The sequence below is a fragment of the Lactuca virosa genome, chromosome 5 (genome assembly GCF_052849685.1).
Source record: "Lactuca virosa cultivar CGN04683 chromosome 5, Lactuca_virosa_CGN04683_v6, whole genome shotgun sequence".
NCBI classification, from domain to species: Eukaryota; Viridiplantae; Streptophyta; class Magnoliopsida; order Asterales; family Asteraceae; genus Lactuca; species Lactuca virosa.
Genome location: NC_136430.1, coordinates 5139271 through 5159539, shown reverse-complemented (window position 1 = coordinate 5159539; position 20269 = coordinate 5139271). Strand labels below are relative to the sequence as shown.

At 40.3% G+C, this 20269-nt stretch overlaps 1 protein-coding gene across 1 annotated transcript; it reads left to right on the top strand.

Moving 5' to 3' along the window:
* Positions 1-14682: 14682 nt before the first annotated feature.
* On the top strand, positions 14683-19933 carry LOC145117083 (uncharacterized). Its single transcript, XM_079053388.1, has 2 exons — positions 14683-14747; positions 19225-19933. The coding sequence occupies exons 1-2, from the start codon at positions 14683-14685 to the stop codon at positions 19931-19933; spliced, it is 774 nt and encodes a 257-aa protein (XP_078909514.1).
* The last annotated feature ends 336 nt before the right edge of the window (positions 19934-20269 follow it).

The window sequence follows — 20269 nt, the reverse complement described above, 5'->3', positions numbered from 1 at the left end:
CTTGAGAATGTTTGATTTGGCCTTATGTTCTATTCTTGTTTGATTGGGAGCTTAGGGTAGGATTGGATATTCGAAAGTCTATAGGGTCCAACGTTATGTATGACTAGCATACACTAGTGCTACAGGGTTGGTGGAAGTTCCATGGACAGGTGGGTTGTGTGAGGCCGGGAGGCCAGTTATGAGATATTTAGATTTTCCTCTAAGAGTGAGGATTGAGCGCTTGCCATGTTGAGTATTCAGTTAGGGCATTGTGGTGATGCTTGAGGCAAATATGGGTAGGTGTGGAAGGTAGTATGGGCCTGTACTACTGAAAGCACATGACCCATACGCTTGTCAAGTAAGTCACAATCCCTAGGGATTAGTAGGGAGTTGACTCCCAGTTATTTATATGGATTATCTGATATCTTGTGCTATGTTTCAGAATGGTGATGACGAGGCGCTTTGTGGCTGGATCCGGTTCGGGATCGGGATCAGGGGACGGAGGCCAGGAGGGGCCAACAGCACTTGAGCCGGTGGTACAGATGGGTACGGACGAGTTGGATGCCAGGATTCGGGAGATCCTACAGGATGAGGTTGCTGCTTCATTCCGGGCACAGTTACCAGAGATGTTTAGGTCGATTAAGACCGCCATGGTGGAGTACTTTGATGAGCGTTATGCAACCCTTGTAGAGACAGCCGTCGCAGCAGCTGCATCAGCTGTATCAGCGGCAGGGGGAGGAGTCAATAGGGGTTTCCAGTACTGGGACTTCGATAACACGAAGCCCCCGACATTCGACGGTACACAGGACCCTATTCGAGCCATGAGGTGGTTATCCGACGTGGAGGGTTGTTTCTTCACGTGTTCATGTCCTACTGACCAGAAGGTCAGGTGCGCCCTGAACATGCTGAGGCTCGGGGCCAAGGACTGGTGGAGACTGACGACAGGGTCATACACGGATGAGCAGAGAGCTGTGGTTACTTAGGAGCAGTTCTGGGACATGTTACGCACCCGTTACATTCTACGGGTCAAGCGGGAACGTTTGGCACATGAGTTTTTGAGTCTGAGACAGGATAGAGAGACGGTGACGGAGATCACCCGCATGTTCACTGAGAGGGCGATGTTCTGTCCTGAGTTCGCGTCTGAGTAGGCCCAGATGACACGTTATCTGAGCATGCTCACGACTGATATTCGACAGTTTGTTGCCACACAGCGATGTGATACTCTATTGGAGTTACAGGAGGCCGCTAGGCGGCGTGAGTTGGAGATCAAGCTATAGTTGAGGGAGCAGCGGCCGGCCCCGGTGCAGTAGCAGTCGGCGCCGAAGCGGTCTAATACCGCTGATTCTAGGACCGGGGGTCAGCAGGGCCGCACTTGTGGAAAGTGCGGAAAGGGTCATACTAGAGCTTGTCGATCTAGTAGCGGTTGCCACAGGTGTGGCAAGGAGGGGCATTTTGCTAGGGACTGCCGTCAGTCTTCCCCTGCCTCGGATATGAGGATATGCTATCATTGTCATCAGGTTGGTCACGTGAAGACCAACTGTCCACAGCTGGCGGCCAAGCCGGCGCAGGCTCCAGCGCCAGCTACACTGAGGATTACCGATGGGAGACAGGGTAGGGTAGAGCCCCTGAAGGCTCAGGGGCGCGCCTTTCAGCTTACGGCCGAGGAGGCCAAGGCAGCACCAGACGTGGTTGCTGGTATGTTTATGTCCTTTATCTCATTTACTATATCTGCTGTATGCTTATCTATTGTACCTGTGATTAGGTACGTTTTTAGTGAACTCTTTGCCTGCTTTGGTCTTATTTGACTCGGGGGCGAGTCGGTCCTTCGTATCTCAATCATTTAGTAGGGAGTTCAGTGCGCCAGTGGGCGAGTTAGAGTGTCCGTTGCGAGTGTCTATCGCCAACAAACACGGGGTTTCTGCTTCTTCAGTTTATCGAGGGTGTGACTTGGAGATTTTCGGGGTGTCCTTTCCTATAGATTTGATTCCGATCCCCATGGGGGAGGTGTGTGTGATTGTAGGCATGGATTGGCTCAGTCGGTTTGGTGCTATGATTGATTGCGAGGGCCAGCGAGTGGTAGTTCGAACCCCAAGTGGGGGAGAACTGATTGTATATGGCGAGAGCACCAGAGTGGGATCAGGGTTTTGTTCAGCTGCCAGGGCTCGGCAGTACATTCAGAACGGGTGTGCGGGTTATCTAGCGTATGTGGTAGATACGCGAGTCAACGATCAGATTTTGGTTTCCGATGTATCGGTGGTCATGGAGTTTGCAGATGTGTTTCCGGAGGAGTTGCCAGGGATACCTCCGGAGAGGCAGGTCGAGTTCAGGATCGACCTGGTGCCAGGTGTGGCCCTTATCGCTAAGGCGCCGTACCGATTGGCACCACCAGAGATGCAGGTGTTGTCATCGCAGCTACAGGAACTGATGGGCAAGCAGTTCATTTGACCTAGCAGTTCTCCATGGGGAGCGCCGATTCTTTTTGTCCGGAAGAAGGACGGTTCACACCGGATGTGCATTGATTACCGGGAGTTGAATAAGTTAACGGTGAAGAACCGTTACCCACTCCCGAGGATAGACGATCTCTTCGATCAGTTACAGGGCGCATATTGGTTTTCCAAGATAGACTTGAGGTCTGGGTATCATCAGGTCAGGGTCAGAGAGGAGGACGTTGAAAAGACCGTGTTTCGAAATCGTTATGGACATTACGAGTTCGTGGTGATGCCGTTTGGGCTCACCAACGTGCCAGCAGTGTTCATGGACCTGATGAACCGGGTCTGCAGACCGATGCTTGATCGCTCGGTCATAGTGTTTATAGATGATATCTTGGTGTATTCCAAGACCCGAGAGCAACATGAGGAGCATCTGCAAGAGCTGTTGGGAGTTCTGAGACAAGAACGATTGTACCCCAAGTTCTCGAAGTGTGAGTTTTGGTTACGAGAGGTCCAGTTCCTCGGACATCTCGTTAACCACGAGGGGATTTTGGTCGATCCGGCCAAAATCGAGGCGGTTATGCAGTGGGAGATTCCGAAATCTCCCTCAGATATTAGGAGCTTTCTGGGATTGGCATGGTACTACCGGAGGTTCATACGGGATTTCTCCAAGATTGCAGTACCCCTCACTCGTCTGACAAGGAAGGGGGTGGATTTCCGGTGGGGCCCCGAGCAGCAGAGGGCGTTTGAGACCCTCCGTCAGCGTTTGTGTGAAGCACCAGTCTTGACACTCCCGGAGGGAGTTAAGGATTTTGTGGTGTTCTGTGATGCATCCATCACAGGTTTAGGGGCGGTCCTCATGCAGAGAGGACGAGTGATAGCCTATGCATCGCGGCAGCTGAATCCGCATGAGACGAGATACCCTACGCATGACTTGGAGCTGGGGGCGGTGGTGTTCGCCCTCAAGATATGGAGACATTACCTCTATGGGGTCCACTGTACCATTTACACGGATCACAAGAGCTTGAAACATATCATGGATCAGCTAAACCTGAACATGAGGCAGCGCAGGTGGCTGGATGTAGTCAAGGACTACGATTGCGAGATCCTTTACCATCCTGGTAAAGCGAATGTAGTTGCGGATGCTTTGAGCCGCAAGTCAGTTGGGTCTTCCACCCCAGCGGTATGTATGAGGATAGTGGCGGATTCTCCGCTTGTGAGTTTGATCAGGGATGCCCAGGTTGAGGGCATACGACCGGAAAATTGGAAGCTGGAGAGGATCAAGGGCGAGAATACCCGGTTTGTGCAGGATAGTCGGGGACTATTGACCCGATGCGGTCGGGTTTGGGTTCCAATGTCGGGTGGGGTTAGGCAGACGGTTATGGAGGAGGCTCATAAGTCTCATTTCTCTATTCACCCAGGGCCCACCAAGATGTACCGGGATTTTAGTTTGAGCTATTGGTGGCCGTGCATGAAGCGAGAAATCGCTTGGTACGTCGAGAGGTGCTTGACCTGTAGGATGGTCAAGGCCGAGCATCAGAAGCCGCATGGCAAGCTGCAGCCCCTGGAGATACCCGTGTGGAAATGGGAACAGATCACGATGGATTTTATTACCAAGTTGCCAAGGACGGCGAAGGGGTTTGATGCTATATGGGTCATCGTGGATCGATTGACCAAGAGTGCCCATTTCTTGGCCATACAGGAGAGCTCATCGGCCGAGAAATTGGCCGAAGTGTACGTTCGCGAGATCGTGTCTCGCCATGGGGTTCCCGTTTCCATTGTCTCTAATCGGGATGTCAGGATTACCTCCCGCTTCTGGCAAAAGTTTCACGAGGAGCTGGGCACGCGGTTGCACTTCAGCATAGCATTCCACCCGCAGAGAGACGGCCAGAGCGAGTGGACTATTCAGACCCTCAAGGACATGTTGAGGGCGTGTGTCATTGATTTCGGTGGGAGTTGGGATTCTCACCTACCGCTTGTGGAGTTCTCCTACAACAACAGCTATCATTCTAGCCTTGGTGCCCCGCCATTCGAGCTGTTGTACGGGCGGAGGTGTCGCACCCCGGTTTGTTGGGGTGAGGTTGGTCACAGGGTGATGGGTCGGACGGAGGTGGTCTTGCAGACTACCGAGAAGATTCAGCAGATTAGGCAGCAACTGCAGACCGCTCAGAGTCGGCAGAAGAGTTACGCCGACCGGCGCCGCTCCGAGTTAGAGTTTCAGGTCGGTGACATGGTACTCCTGAAGGTCTCGCCCTGGAAGGGTGTGATCCGCTTCAGGAAGAGGGTAAAATTGGGTCCCTGTTATATTGGGCCGTTCAGGATCATTGCCAGGGTTGGCAAGGTAGTTGACAGGCTAGAGCTGCCGGAGGAGCTTAGTCGGATACACAGCACTTTCCACGTTTCGCAGCTGCGAAAGTGCATTATGGATCAAGAGGAGTTGGTGCCGCTGGATGATATTCAAGTTGATGAACGCCTGAATTACGTAGAGAGGCCTGTGGCCATATTGGAGAAAAAGATGAAGATTCTGAGGAATAAGGAGATACCTTTGGTGAAGGTACAGTGGGAGCATCGGAGGGGGTCCGAGTGGACGTGAGAGACGGAGGCTGAAATGCGGGAGCATTACCCGGAGTTATTCGTTGTAGCAGACTTCGAGGACGAAGTCTAGTACAAGTGGGGGAGAATTGTAACGCCCAGATTTTCAGGTATTGATTTAATGTGTGAGTTTCTTGATTTAAAGGGCTACTCGACGAGTTGTTTGCCCTACTCGTCGAGTAGCAGCGGGTTGGTCCACGTATTTTAATGACCTACTCGCCGAGTCCAAGAAGGGACTCGACGAGTAGGAGCTGGCAGATGAAACCCTAAATCTCGGGGTTTTGTACCATATTTAAAGGATCATTGGCCTCCCCCAGCCTCCCCTTTTACTGCTTCTTGTCCCTCTCAAACCCTAATCGAGTGTGTGTGTGTTCCATTTGTGTATTTTTGAGCTTGGAAGAGGATTTTGTGGAGAAGGGAGCTTGGAGAGCAAGTATTCAGAAGCAAGAAGCTTGTGGGATCTGAAATCTACCTTATTGGGCATCTTCTGGAAGGTATAAATCGTTACCCTGACCTCATTTCATTCTAGATCCCCTCTTTGGACAAATCCTAGGGTTTTCATGGTATAATTGGAAGCTATTCTTGTGTGCAAGCTAAGATCTGAAGTTGTAACTTCAGAACTGAGCTCCCTTGGGCTTCTTAGTCCATAAAGTTTCCAGCTTGTGCAAGGATGAGACTCTCCCAAGGTGTAAAGCTCCATTGGAAGCTTAGATTGGTCATTTAGGGCCTTTAGAGCCTTGCATATACGTAAAGTTTGCAACTTTACGTGATAAACGTGCCTTAGAAGCTTGGATCTGTAATCTGGAACCTTGCCATGGCTTAAAAAGCGTCTGCATGGATAAAGGTCTGCAAGGACTCTGCGAGTTGGATGAACAACTCGGCGAGCCCGTTGAACATGGTCATAAACTCGACGATTTTGATGACCAACTCGGCGAGTCCGTTGAAGATTGCCTTGAACTCGACGAGTCGTTCGAAGACTCGGCGAGTCGGCTAGGGTTTCTCCCAATTCTTGGACACGTATGAACTCGGCGAGTTAAAGGGGAACTCGACGAGCCAATCAAGGATTTCACGACTTCTCGAGTTCAGGAAGGACTCTACGAGTCGGTGAACTGCACTCGACGAGTCGGTGAACTGCACTCGACGAGTCTAGTCAACATGGACTGTTGACTTTGACATGGACCAAGGGTTGACCAGTTGACTTCTGAGGGTATTCTGGTAATTCGGAGATTTATGAAAAAGGGTTTTATGGTAACTATAGGTGGTGGAGTTCGTGTTGGTGATCCGGGAGTTGAGCTTTCTAGTTTCAGACGTCAGTTGCAAGGTGAGTTATCCTCACTATATCAATAGGGTCTAAGGCACCAAGGCCGGCCCTTATGGATTTGTATTTTGATTATTACATAATATGTGCATTGTTCGCATCCTGTTAGTTAGGATGGTGATATGCTTATGCATAGTGATCAGGTTCGGTCGATATCCTAGTTACAAGATTATGCTATGATATGACATGGGTAGGTCGGTGTCCTGGTTTAGGACGTTGCTATGCTATTTGATCTGTTAGATCGGTTTGTTTGTTATTATGATAGCCTATGAATGTATATGCACATGTTGTTTGATTTGGGTGTTGGGTTGAGGCGGTCCTGCTTTGTGCTGAAGGCCAACATACCCAGGGCGGTCCGGATAGACTACAAAACCCAAGAGGGTATGATAGTCAGACCGAAGGCCCGACGAGCGGTCCGGATAGGCTGAAGGCCCCGCGAGGCGGTCCAGACGTGCCGAAGGCTCGGAGAGCAGTCCAGATAGACTGAAGGCCTGCGAGGCGGTCCAGTCAGGCTGAAGGCTCATTATGCTTGCTGTTTGGTTATATGTTTATATGGCATGGTTATGTGGTTGGTATTTTGGGGGATAGCTCACTAAGCTTTCAGGCTTACAGTTTCAGTTGTTGTTTCAGGTACCTCTGGTGACCGCGGGAAGACGAAGGCATGATCGTACCGCTCCTCTCGCTGTTATGACTTTTATGATTTGATACTGGGATACTCTGATAACTGTATTTTGAAAACAAACTATGTAATGACTTAATGGATTAAAATGTTTTTAAAAGTTTAAATTGGCTTGAATTTTTGGGTGTCACACAATCCATATATATGTAAGACTCCATATTTAATTAGCCTCTTTTGATCATTAAATTATTTCCAAAATCAATTCTTGATCAATACTAATTAAATAATATTAATATATTATAACATATAATATATTAATGGATCATAAACATCTTATTCGCAAAAGTAGATCCATACAAATTGTTAGGTGAAGTGTAACCCAAATGGACCATGCCGGGTCGGGTCAAGTTTATACCAAATATAGTTACGGACTTAGACACCTTATCCAACACTTTTAGCATTGTTAAGGGTCTGTTTGAGTGTTCTAAGCCTAGTACATTCAAGGATTGGGTGTTAGGATTCAAGCCGGAAAACTCCATCACTTGGAGTTTACGGCCGTAAACTAGAGCTTACGGCCTTAAGCTCTTGTTTGGCCGTAAACTAGCTCCATAAGTATGATATTCCTTCATTTTTCTTCACTTCTCACACTTCCAAGTCAAGAACACTCATTTCTCTCTCAAGTATCATCAAGAACACTTCCTTTTCTTGACAATTTGTAAGTGATTCTTTCTATATTAGTTGATATCAGTCTTAATCTAGTAAAACCCCATGATTTCATCCGTGAATTCATCTCTTTTTGGGGTTAGATCTCCAAGAACACCAAGAACACCAAGAACACACACTAGTTCTTTGGGCCGTAATCACCCCTTTTAGCTTCAAAATCGTAAGTATCCTTTCCATATACTTGATATTCATTAGAAGCTCTTGATTAACATCCTAGAAACAACCATTTTAGCAAGAACATCAAGAGTTTACGGCCGTACACCCTTGCATGGCCGTAAACCCTTGTATGGTCATGAACTTCTTCAAGTCTTGGCCGTAAACTCAAGCCATTTCATGTGTTAGCCGTAAACACATGGCCGTGAACACATCTAGGCCGTAAACACCATGAACGTGAACACATATAGGCCATAAACACACTCTTGTGTAGCCGTGAACACCTTTAGAATAATTATATATGATTGTAACACTTCATTCCAAGTGTTTCCTAGTCCCTAAGGTTGTTCCCTATCATGATTAGTTGTTATATACACTAATTATATACATATATGTGTCATTATATGCTTAATAGGATCCGTTTGTGCTCGAGACTTCACTTGACACTTAGCATCCTATATCGATCTTACATTCGAATCACTCACTACAGGTGACTTCATACCCCTAACTTATCTTTTAAATGATTTTAAATGCTTTTATGGGGAGGGGGCGGGGGGAATACAAGTAGAAAACATTATGGTTATTGTATCAATCACATGTGATTAATAACTATCAAACAAGTGGATTTCTTATACTTCAAAACTATGTTATCAAACAAACTATTTCAAAACATTTTATAAGCTGACATCAAGTCATCTATAACCATTCAAATGGTTAAAAGTCTTTTATATGCTAAACTCTTTATCAAACTCTTTTAAACTTATATATTGTCAAAATCATGTCTATATAGATATAGTTATATAAATAAGGTTGAAAGGGCTTATGACTGATAACTCGCTTTATTTCCTGTTCCTTGTTTGGTTGTGGACTTAGGGTATCGGTTGTTTGTCCGAGTGTCGTTTGGATCTTAGTTATATATTATGTATATGTGTATAGATATAAAAGTTCTTACATCAGTTCAATACCTTTGGGTAGCAAAGGTGTACAAACACGAACAGTCATTCAAACAAATTTACTAGTAAACTATAATAGGTATAGCTTAGAGGATTACTACTCACTATTTCTAGTATAATGAAACATACAAGATTCAGTTCATACATGAGTCAGTTCAAACATACTATAACGAGAAATAGAAAGAACATACTATAATGAGAAACAGGGAGGAACATACTATACACTAGAACAAAGAGAACATACAATACATTAGAACAGAGAGAACATACTATACAAATACAAGAATACTGTAACATTAATGTGAGCCACTACTTCATGGCATGACAATATACTGTTGTGTCACGTTTTGTAACCAGAGTCTCCTGGAGGGAGAGCGTGAATTGTTGTATAGATCTATACAGGATTGACCATCCTACACCTTGCTGCTAGCTACAGTGGGACCTGCAGGTCTACGGGTGACGAATGTCATACCATTTCAACGTCTTCGAACGTCATGTTTTACTAGTCAATCAAACATGGTTATAATCTCATCACATTTTACCTTAATTAAAAAATTGGTTTAAGGTAGTTAGTATAATGGTAGTTACTATATACAATACTACAGTACATCTTTATTTTCCCATTACATTCACATTGTGATCTTCTCACATAAACGGTAATGTAAACTATATTTTTGGTAATGATAGTCATACTTGGGAAAAACACTCACTTTTACAAAAGAACAAACATTCAGAACAGTCAGGTCTTGGTAGAATACTACATTTCATTATAAGTAGAAAATATAGGATTTTCTAGGAGATACAAACATTTACAACAAACACTTATAAACATTTACATCAAACATTTACAAACACTTTCATCAAACTTATACAAACATTTGACACTAAAATACTTATGAACTCACCAGCTTAAATGCTGATCTACTCTTTCAAAATAACTTGTATTCTCAGGTCACCAGTAGACAGGTATACTGGACCAAGTTTTGAGAAGACGGAGCACATCCGAGACTCGTCTTTTATTTTGATTCATATTTTGGTGTCTTTCAAACTATACACAGAACACACTTGTATTAAATTATACTATTAATGCAATGGATGATGTTGTTTCTTGTTTTCTATTATGCATTGATATGATACTGTACATGACGTCCTCCTCCCCCGAACGTTTCCGCCGTTCTGGTTTGGGGGTGCGACAGTTTAGTAGGTCCAAGGCATCCATGCCGACCCTTGTTGTTATGTTAGGAAGTTAGGAGTCTTCGTGACCCCTGCATGTGTTATATGCTGCTACGTATACCAAGCGGGGCTTGATGTCAGGCGAGGCCCGATGATTGAATCGTATGCTATTGTTATGACCATTATACGTGTTAGTATGCTTATGTGATATGTATTGTATGTGTATAGTGGGCGGGGTCCGATGTCAGGTGGGGCTTAAGATTAACAGATTTGTATACCGAGCGGGGCTCGATGCCGAGCGGGGTGGGGCCCGAAGTAGGGCAGGGGCCCAATATGTGATTTATTACGTATGACATGGGGTGGTTTGTGGAACTCACTAAGCTTTGTGCATAATATGTGATTTATGTTTCAGGTACTTCCGGTTCCAAAGGGAAGAGCTTGGGTTGACTACATCGCACATACCATATGGATTCCACATTTGAGATTTCACTCTGATTTTCATGATGTTTGATACACTTATTTTATTCGGGATGTATGGATAATGTTGGAATACTGTTTTTTCCTAAAATTAAAAATTAAATTTTTGGATCATATTATTGGGACGTTACACCTCATCAGATGAGGTGGATGAAAACCACTTGGGCAAGCCCTTCAATGAGGGGAATGGACTGTTTAGTCCCCAAGCAAAGGAATTTCTGCTTTCCTCCTTACACCCTAGCTTTGGCACCAAACTATCTCAACCATATAAAGGGCCATACCCTTTACAAATTCAGCACTCCTTTCCTAAAGAAAGATCTGACCGAAATTCCCCTCCTCTCTCCATAATCCTTAGTTTCTAGTCTTGGATGTGAACCATCAGAGGCACGACGCTTGTAGTGCTAGCTGCCAAAATATTTGAAGAAGGATTCAAGGTTGTTTGCAATAACAATCTTTAAGGTAAGCTTCTTGTTCTTAGGAATTCGTTTTTCATAGGAAAGTTTAATATGATGATAGTTTATAGTATGTTGCCTATATGTGAAAGACATAGATCCTCAATAGGTTACATGTGCCCTAATCATTTAATTGTTAAATGTTTTTCCGCTTAGTGCATAGATTTTTTTTACCTACGTTTTCCATCACGTATCAGGTCACGGAAAAACGTAGGGACAAAGTAGACTCAATTTCTAAGCCTTGAGAGTTTACGGATCCTAATTCTGACCCCCGATGATTTTTCTAGAATGTTTCTAAAATAGGGACAAAATCGTCATTCTAGTAATTTTCCTGTTTTGTCTTTCAAATACATAGATATATGATATGTGACATTACCACCATTATAGTATTTCAAAGATCATATCTTATATATATATATATATATATATATATATATATATATATATATATATATATATATATATATATATATATATATAAGTTATAAACAATATAACTTCGAATTTATACATGTACTTGTGTTTACTACTATGAGATTTACCATTTATTTAAGCGAGTATCATATAACTTTACACATACTTATCAAACATACTCGGCTTTTATAAACTCTATTCATCGTAAAACATTTCGCCTAGTTACTTATCCTCGTATAAGTTAGGGATTTTCACTCTTGATCCTTACATCCCGAGTGCTAATCCACGTAAAAAATAAGTCGGGTTATTCGTATACATTAGTTAAGGGCTTTATAGTGAGACTCTCTTCATTACCTAACTCTAAAAACATAGCATACCCATACTACTATAACCGTTAATCCTCAGAGCGAGATATGTATATATAGATCTATACGGGGTTGACATCCCCACCTGCGGTTGCTTGCTACAACCTCGACCGATCAATCGAAGCAGGTGATATATATCTACAGTCATTACTACAACGTCCAATGAAGTGTTGTAGGGGGATACTTCGGTCACATAGCTCGGTTATAGGACTCACTATAAACATTAACTGGATCTCTCTCTCTCTCTCTCTCTCTCTCTCTCCATAGAAATCATGGTTCGGTTTCTCTGCTTACAAAAAATTTTAAGTATGGTTTTACATATGGAAAAACACCTTTGGTTATTAAATTTTTCTAAAGACTCTTTACAAACTCTTTTATAAGTATGGTTTTACTTACAAAGAAAATACTTTTTGAACGTTTTAAAAGTAACACTACTGCTGTAGCATAAAACCTGTAACTCTCACCAACCTTGTGTTGACCCTTAAAACTACATGTGTTCTCAGGAAATCACTAAACAAGCATTTCAGACGACAGAATAGTCATGGATTTCAGGCGACCTAGTTTTCTAGTTTTTGTTATATTTTCATGTCTGTTTAAGGCAATTCATGTACTCTATTATTATCTGTAAGAACCTTGTATTGAAACTTCAAGGTGAAATACAACCATTGTTTTGTTATTGTTGTACTTGTGCTATATATTCAATTGCATGTGATCCATAAACTAAGTTGCACAACCCGACATGTTCCGCCGCCTCGGACAGGGTGTGACAAACCTACTAACGACACCTACTCCAGATCTCACATAAAGAACTGATAGCCGATTCTATATCACATCAGTATGCAGGGGAGAACACAGGTAGAGATGAGTGGGGGCAGATACCCCCCATGGTAGGGAAATTTCTACACGTGATAATTGAGATTGGATAAAAAAAGTAATTTTATTGATTAGGCCCCAATTGTTTCTATCGGGTTATACAAATTGAAGCCTTCTATCGTTTTAGTATGGAAGCAGACACAATTACGCAAAATCATCATTGCAAAACAATAAATAATAGAGAAAACAACAAATATTGTCCTTATATTTGCTCATAATTGCAACTTTAGTCCATTTCTTGTAAATTACCCAAAATCATCCCTAACTTTGATTTCTATTTGGCTATTACCCCAACTCAATTAAAAGGACTTTTATATATTTTTCTAGAATTTGTAATTAGTAGTCAATGATTAATATGTCATCAACCATTTGACCCGACCCGAAAAAGTTTGGTATTTGAATATATTTTTGTGCCGCCAACCTATATAAATCCTAGATCTGCCACTGTCAGTGCGTCTTATGACCACTTACACTTAGCATAAAGAACCCAATATTACCAAAACGGGTAATGAACTTTGGTTTTTGTCAATATTTAGGTAACCCTGCTTTTTTTTTCGTACACATTTGAACATTAAACTTGTTTGACGTGTTCATAATAAGGTAATAATATCGGTAATTATTAGTCATATTATCTTATTTTGAACATGTCAAATGTGTACGAAAAAAACATGATTAACTAAATGTGATACAAAGACCAAAGTGTGTTACCCTCCTAGGTCATTAACTCCTTGTTTATTAGGTAATGGGTATAGACACCTCATATCTCAAATGATTAATCAGTGTAATTTGTTTTTTCAAGTATTTAAATGTTGAAAACTTTTCGAAATAAGTATGGAAGCAGAACATTAAATATTTATGTTATTATAATTTTGTCATTAATAATAGTTACATCTTTATATATATATATATATATATATATATATATATATATATATATATATATATATATATATATATAAAGCCATATGCTTAGTAGAATTTTGATGATTTGTTGGGATTTTTTTAAAGTCAAAAGACAAAAGTGAATCCGTTTTCTTATGTTGGGTCGGATTTTCTCTGGTCGAATGGTCCATTTTTTTTATTGGATTATGCTACAAGTATTGTCATATATTTGTCCCTCTACGAAGAGGTAGGGAGAGAATGACATCTGGTCTCCACTATCATATGCGTTTCTTCATTACCAATGCACACTGTTTTATCTATCATCTGTTTTAAATTGATATCGAAAATAATAAACGAAATCATAAAATAACTTCTGTCTTCCACCCCCGTTCTTCGTTTATCAATCATCTCTCCTTTTCTTCATTACCACTAATCGCTCCAACATCTACATCTACCTTCTCCGATTCCAAATCGATTTGCTCTCCTCCACAGGTCAGTAGTTTATACTTTTTTGTATCTTGATTTCCATCTGGTTTAAAGTTTCTCGTTGTTGATTTCTTCAATTTTTTGTGTTTTCTCTTAACGCTTAAAGAATTGGCCACATCAAAGCCTAATTTTGGGTTTCTTTCTAATCTTGGTGCAGGTACGGTTATCTTGTTATGTTTTATTTTCTTCATTTCTGCACGGTGACACTTAATCAAGAAGCAAGCGACTCGTTCATGAGCCTCTTCAATTTATCTGAGTCGGTTTCATCTATACTATATAGAACACACACTTGGAAAGTCACTCCAAGCCTTCGCTATCGAGGTTATTCATAAAGACTCTACTAAGATTCATCTCAAAACTTAGAAGGGCAAAGTTTTTTGTATTTGGGATGCATGAATCTATGTGTGATTTGTTGAACAAAGAAGGGATAGAAAGCTTGGAGGTTGTTGTCTTTTTTCTCATAATCACATCAAAATGAGCAACATATATGATTTAAAAAACTTGATAGAGCATTTTATGGATGTTTCCTAACTGGAAGTTAGGTCGTAGACACTAGACACTGGGCAACAATGCACACCAGTTGTTTGATAAGAATACCAAGTCAATACTTAACTGTAAATAAAAATTTTAAATCTATTTTTTTGCTTTGCCATCTCTAAATACCTCTGAATATGGGTTATAGGATAGTGTAGTAAGCTTTGGTCCTTTGCCAGTTTTTTTTTCGATTTTTATCAATATTCTTAATTTATTATCATCCTAATAGAAATTTATGTATGTTTTTTCTGTTATAGACGATGGGAATGTCAGGGACGTTGGATGTATTAATCAAACATGTTCCATCATTGCATAATGAGATGAGGTAACAATATTGTATTATTACTTACAGAAATTAAGCCGATTTAGTTTAAGATTAAGGGATTGATCTTTCAACTTAACCTTCTTCTTTTTTATGCATCTATTAGGAACCTGGGATTTTTTTTTGCATTACCTTTTCAAGATCTTGTCATGGAGGACTATCTTTCGTGAGCTTCATATTTATTTAGAAATTAAATTTTGTTATCTTATCTTTCTTTCTTGTTTTCTCAATTACCTCTTCATGAAGGTGTCGTAACTATGAGAAAATCAACTTCTTGTGTGCTTGGTGTACCTCAGATATGGATTAGATATGGAAATAATAGGAGAGTAAACATGTCAACGCTTGGGTTAAGGGTTCTGTAGGCCTTTTCTCTTGTTATTTTAGTTATTAGGTTAGTATAAATAAGAGGTATTGGAAGTTGGTTAGGTATCAATTGTTTGATTGTTAGAACTATGTTCTTATTGAGAATGCTAGGGTTCCTTTGTAATCATTCAGTTACAAGTAATTCCATTCCATTCTCTCCTCAATTCCATTGCATTCTATGCTAAATCAGACCTAGACTGTTACAGTGCTCTTACATACTCTTATTTGATGTCATATAACTCAAAATTGTTTTCTATAATGATTTAGGGAATATATTATTATTGTATTTAATTTATATGTTTTTCTATCCACATGCAATTATATGTGGAAAGGTTGAGCAACCACTCCTACAAAAGATCATGAGGCGTAAATTAGAAAATCTGAATTCAAATTTTTGGATAGAGTTTTTACTTTTGGAGTCCTGATTTGTTGAAGCCCTCAACAAGGTGTCTAAATTTGGTTCAAATGCTCTCATGTATGGGTGGTGGTGGAATCAGAAACGATGTGAATGCAAATAATCCCAATGCTTTTGTTGAACAAAATCATGGTTTTTGGAACAATTAAGTTTTGATGTTTTCTTTATATATTTCATGTTTAAATTTTGAAGTCTCATAATCTTTTTCTATTTGCATCAGGGTTTTGAAGATTTCGGCATAAAATTATAACTTTAATGTCCTGCATGAGTTTTCCAATATATTTTTTTTAAATTTTTCGAAGCTATTTGATTTATTTAGTTTTGTTATAGATCGAGGATGGTGCTTACATTAAAGTTCCTTTAATTTTTTAATTTCCATTTGATTGGAAACGGTTGAAATGAACATTTACTTATCTTTTTCATATTTTAATTGTTTATAACATTACACTATAAAGAAAAAAAAGTCATTACAAGAACTTATAAAAAGCTTAACTTATTAACAATTATGCTTAGCAGAGCAAAAGAGTAAGAATTTCCTTACATATAAGTTTCTTAGTGCATGTTTGTTGCATCTGCAAAGAAACTGGTCACCTTAACTCTGTTTATGCAACCATACTGCAGATCACCCTTTGCAACAATTCATAAACACCGACTCATGATGCATGATGATTCTGTTAATGATGATCGAGCTCATAACTTGTAGACAGACATCAGATAGAAAGGATATGGGGAAATCACAAGATTTTTATGGACAGTTGGGATCAGGGCAAATACCTTATTGTTTTGGCAAATACCTTTTTGTTATATATTTGGTATTATTTTTTCTGAAAAAGAACTGCATTAATTTACACACTAAATATTTATTTGCAAGATTTTGCGGTTTGCTTTCAAAGGTTGTAATTTTTTTTATCACAACATCGAGTAGTGACAACTTCACAACTAGACAAATAAAGTTTTATATTGATATTTGAAGTCGTTTTTAACTTCACTTTTTTTACAGCATGACCATAAACATATTAAAACAGCCGCTAATTTCGGATGTGCCTGTGTAAGATCATCAACAAGCCAAAGAAACAGTAATACAATAATAAGAAACCTACATTGCCATTTATAAAATAAGAATAGAATTAATAAACATTGTGTACACATATGATTCTTCTCTAAATATATGCATATCTTTTTTGGTCATTTCAGGATGTTAATATGAAAATCATATCATTTTCTCAACAAGGGTTACTATTGTTCGTGTAATTGCCAATGTTACCCTCTATGATCTTACCTCATGTTGATTATATAAAACAGGAAAACCAATCATGCTACCTCAACCAGTCTTTGTCGTCTTAATGTGCCGAAACAACATGTAATCCCCCTTGTATTTTCCCCCTTTTTTTAATCTATGCCTGACTAAATAGAAAACACATGGCACAAAACTTTACCAAATCAACATGTTAATACTACTCTTACTATTCTCGACTTAAAATGTAAACAAATACCATAATAAATCTTTTACATAATAAAAGATGACACTGGGTCGTGCTTAGCACGGTCTGCAGATTTCCCTAGTATATATATAAAAGTTAGCCTTGTGCTTTAATAATTAAGCAAAGTGGGATAGGAGGAATTTTGTGGATTTTTCCTTGATTTTTGAGGATTGTAGTTTGAATTTTGGGGATTTTTGGTAAAGAAGAGAAGATGGCGAACTCTTGGTTCCTCTTCTTTAATCTGAGTCATTTCTGCCTCAACCTTCTTAAGACACGTTTGGGACACCTGGTTTCATTTCACGGTTTCCCAATATACAGTTGTAATCCACTACATGTGTTACTTCAAATCCTTTTTTAGTAAATTCTGTAAAAAATCGGGGTTTCCATATCTCCATCACCGCTTTATCTCAATTTGTCTGCTCCATTATCCTATCTCCGCCACAAATTTCTGATTAAACCACTATCACCCCATCCCATGTTGTCTCTTTTCTTTCTTCATCCCGATTTCTTTTGTGGAGCGCTTGCAATCGGAAAATAACAACTTTCCACTTCTTTTATTCCTATTTCTCTTTGTAGAAAGAGATTTCAGTTTTGTTTCTTTTTGTTCGAGCAGAAAATATCCACACGCCTCTAATACTCCACGTAACCCATCCTTCATACGATGCAACTTACCTTATGCAGATTCAACCCTTTACCTTATGTTGCACCACCTACTTCACCAATGTTTTATGACTTTTTTCTCTACCTGTAATCCACCACCGCTTCTATCTTCACTCTAGAAGATTAGGTCGATTAGACTGGAGGGAGTGGTGCCACACTCCCTCCTTTTACCGCATTTTTGTACAACACCCAAGGGGTGGAGAGTTAGGGAAGAGAGAGAGAGAGAGAAAGAAGAGAGAGATAGAGAGATAGAGGAAGAGAGAGAGAGAAAGGGAACGCTCCCAATTTTTGCCACACTCTCAAACTGCACTTCCAAAACCGCACAGAGGGGGCCGTGTTTCAGTGCCACATCAGCTGAAACCGCACCCCACACCCTCCAGCCTTAGACACCTCTATTCACTTCTCTCTCTCTCTCTCTCAAGGAAAACCATACGACCTTCAAGCGTTCTTTAAATTTTTTGTATGAACAGAGAGAACTGAATGCCAACTCATGCATTGGCAGTCGTTAAAATCTATCGGCTTGGGATGACATGTCATCGATTATTTGTTCGTCTCTATCCTCTATAGGTGCTTACGATTCATACAATCTTTAATCTATACATGATTCCCCTTCTTTCTTCTTGTTCTTTGCAGATTATTGTAAGCCCTTATTTGAGTATGTAATAGATGCAAAATATTCTGCATAAGGATTTGTATAATTGCATTGTAAGTTACTCATTTTATTTGCTTTCGATTTTGTTAGAAGATGAAGATGACACACAATTGGTTTCTCTGAAGAATAAATTGTTGTTGCAAATTGATTAAGAGCAGGTGAGACGAAACGACGTGTTCTCATTGGACACGATCACCTGATATTGTTATCGTCTTCTTAGAGCAATCGGTATGGGCCAAACGAGATGTAACGCCGGTGACGTGGCGCATGGCGACGACGTCTTAACGGGGGGAACACCGCCCCCCCTGCTCGTTGCAACTCGTCGAGATTGGATCTCGTTGGCGTCACGACTGGATGAAACGAAGGAAATTTGACCGTTTGCAAACGTTTTAATTGCAACGGTTTTAAAAAAAAATTTAACTATTAAAAAACAAACAATTTACCCTATAAATACCTACCATTTTATAAAAAATTTCACACACTTTCTCTTCTCCTCTCTACATACTTTCAATTATCTTCAAAAAAAATATGGATCCTTTCGACTCGTCCGATGATTCAGATGACGATATTTTCTTTAGGATGATGTATCATTATTACACTACCGACCTGCTACAACCAGACCCAGCCCCGCTACTAACAAGACGTGCGATGTTAAACAGAAATCGCGAGGAAGGACACGAACATCTATATCGCGATTACTTTGCGGATAATTGTGTATACGGGGCGAAGGACTTCAAAAGAAGATTTCGTTTGAGTAGGGATGTGTTCTTACGAATCACCAACGCCTTGGAAAGCTGGTATCGTTTGTTTACTATACTTTTATACAAAATAAATAAAAATGTACTACATGTTTCTTTAATTTTACAACATATGCGATATATTTTTAAACTGTAGTTAATTTATATTTAGGTACGAATTTTTTCAATTAAGATATGATGCTAGAGGTAGACGAGGGTTTACAACGTTGCAGAAATGTGCTGCGGCCATTCGTTTGATGGCTATGGGGGAGTCACCCGACACCATGGACGACTATATGAGAATGTCCGAAAGAACCGCAAGAGAGAGTTTGTATACATTGTCAAGGGGTGTTGTTGAAACTTTTGGAGACGTGTATTTGCGAAAACCTTCGTTGCATGATTTGCAAGAATTGTATGCGGCGCATGAAGAACGCCATGGGTTTCCCGGAATGATCGGAAGCATTGATTGCACACACTGGAAATGGAAAAATTGTCCGGTAGCATGGAAAGGGCAATACACAAGTGGTCATCACGGATCACCTTCGTTGGTGTTAGAGGCTGTCGCTTCTCAAGATTTATGGATTTGGCATGCATTTTTTGGGGTTGCGGGTTCCAACAACGACGTCAACGTTATTGATCAGTCGCCAATATTCGACGATCTTTTGAATGGAAAAGCCCCGGATGCTCCTTTGATGGTGAATGGAAAAGAATACAAATATGGGTATTACCTTACAGATGGAATATATCCTCAGTATTCCACATTCGTGAAGGCATTCCGCCACCCGGTTGAAGAACGAGACAAATTTTTTAAGAGAAGACAAGAAGGAGCACGTAAGGATGTGGAACGTGCTTTTGGAGTGCTGAAGGCGAAGTGGCAATAACGATAACGAATAGCGTTGTATTTTTTTTTTTTTTGAATTTGGATGTTATTTCTTTTTTTGTTTTTGGATATTATGTGTAATTTAGTCTTTATGTTAATTTTAATCTTTAAAATTTTTTAATTGTTATTTATAATTTTTAAACATTATGTTTTATTTATTATGTTATATTTAAAAAATATTTGTCTAAATTTAAAAAAAAATCGAAATAAATAAAAAATAAATTATAAAATGGAAAGAAAATTGATGTCATACCAAGATACTAACATGTTGCCCATTTCCCTACTTGGTGTTATAACACCATTGACGATGTGATGTGGCACCATTTTGGTGTTACAT

Excerpts from the sequence above, each read along its gene's own strand:
- LOC145117083 (XM_079053388.1), top strand. The coding sequence starts at position 14,683 with ATGGGAATGTCAGGGACGTTGGATGTATTAATCAAACATGTTCCATCA. Across the intron at positions 14,748-19,224 it reads TCATTGCATAATGAGATGAG|GTACGAATTTTTTCAATTAA; the intron begins GTAACAATATTG and ends ATTTATATTTAG.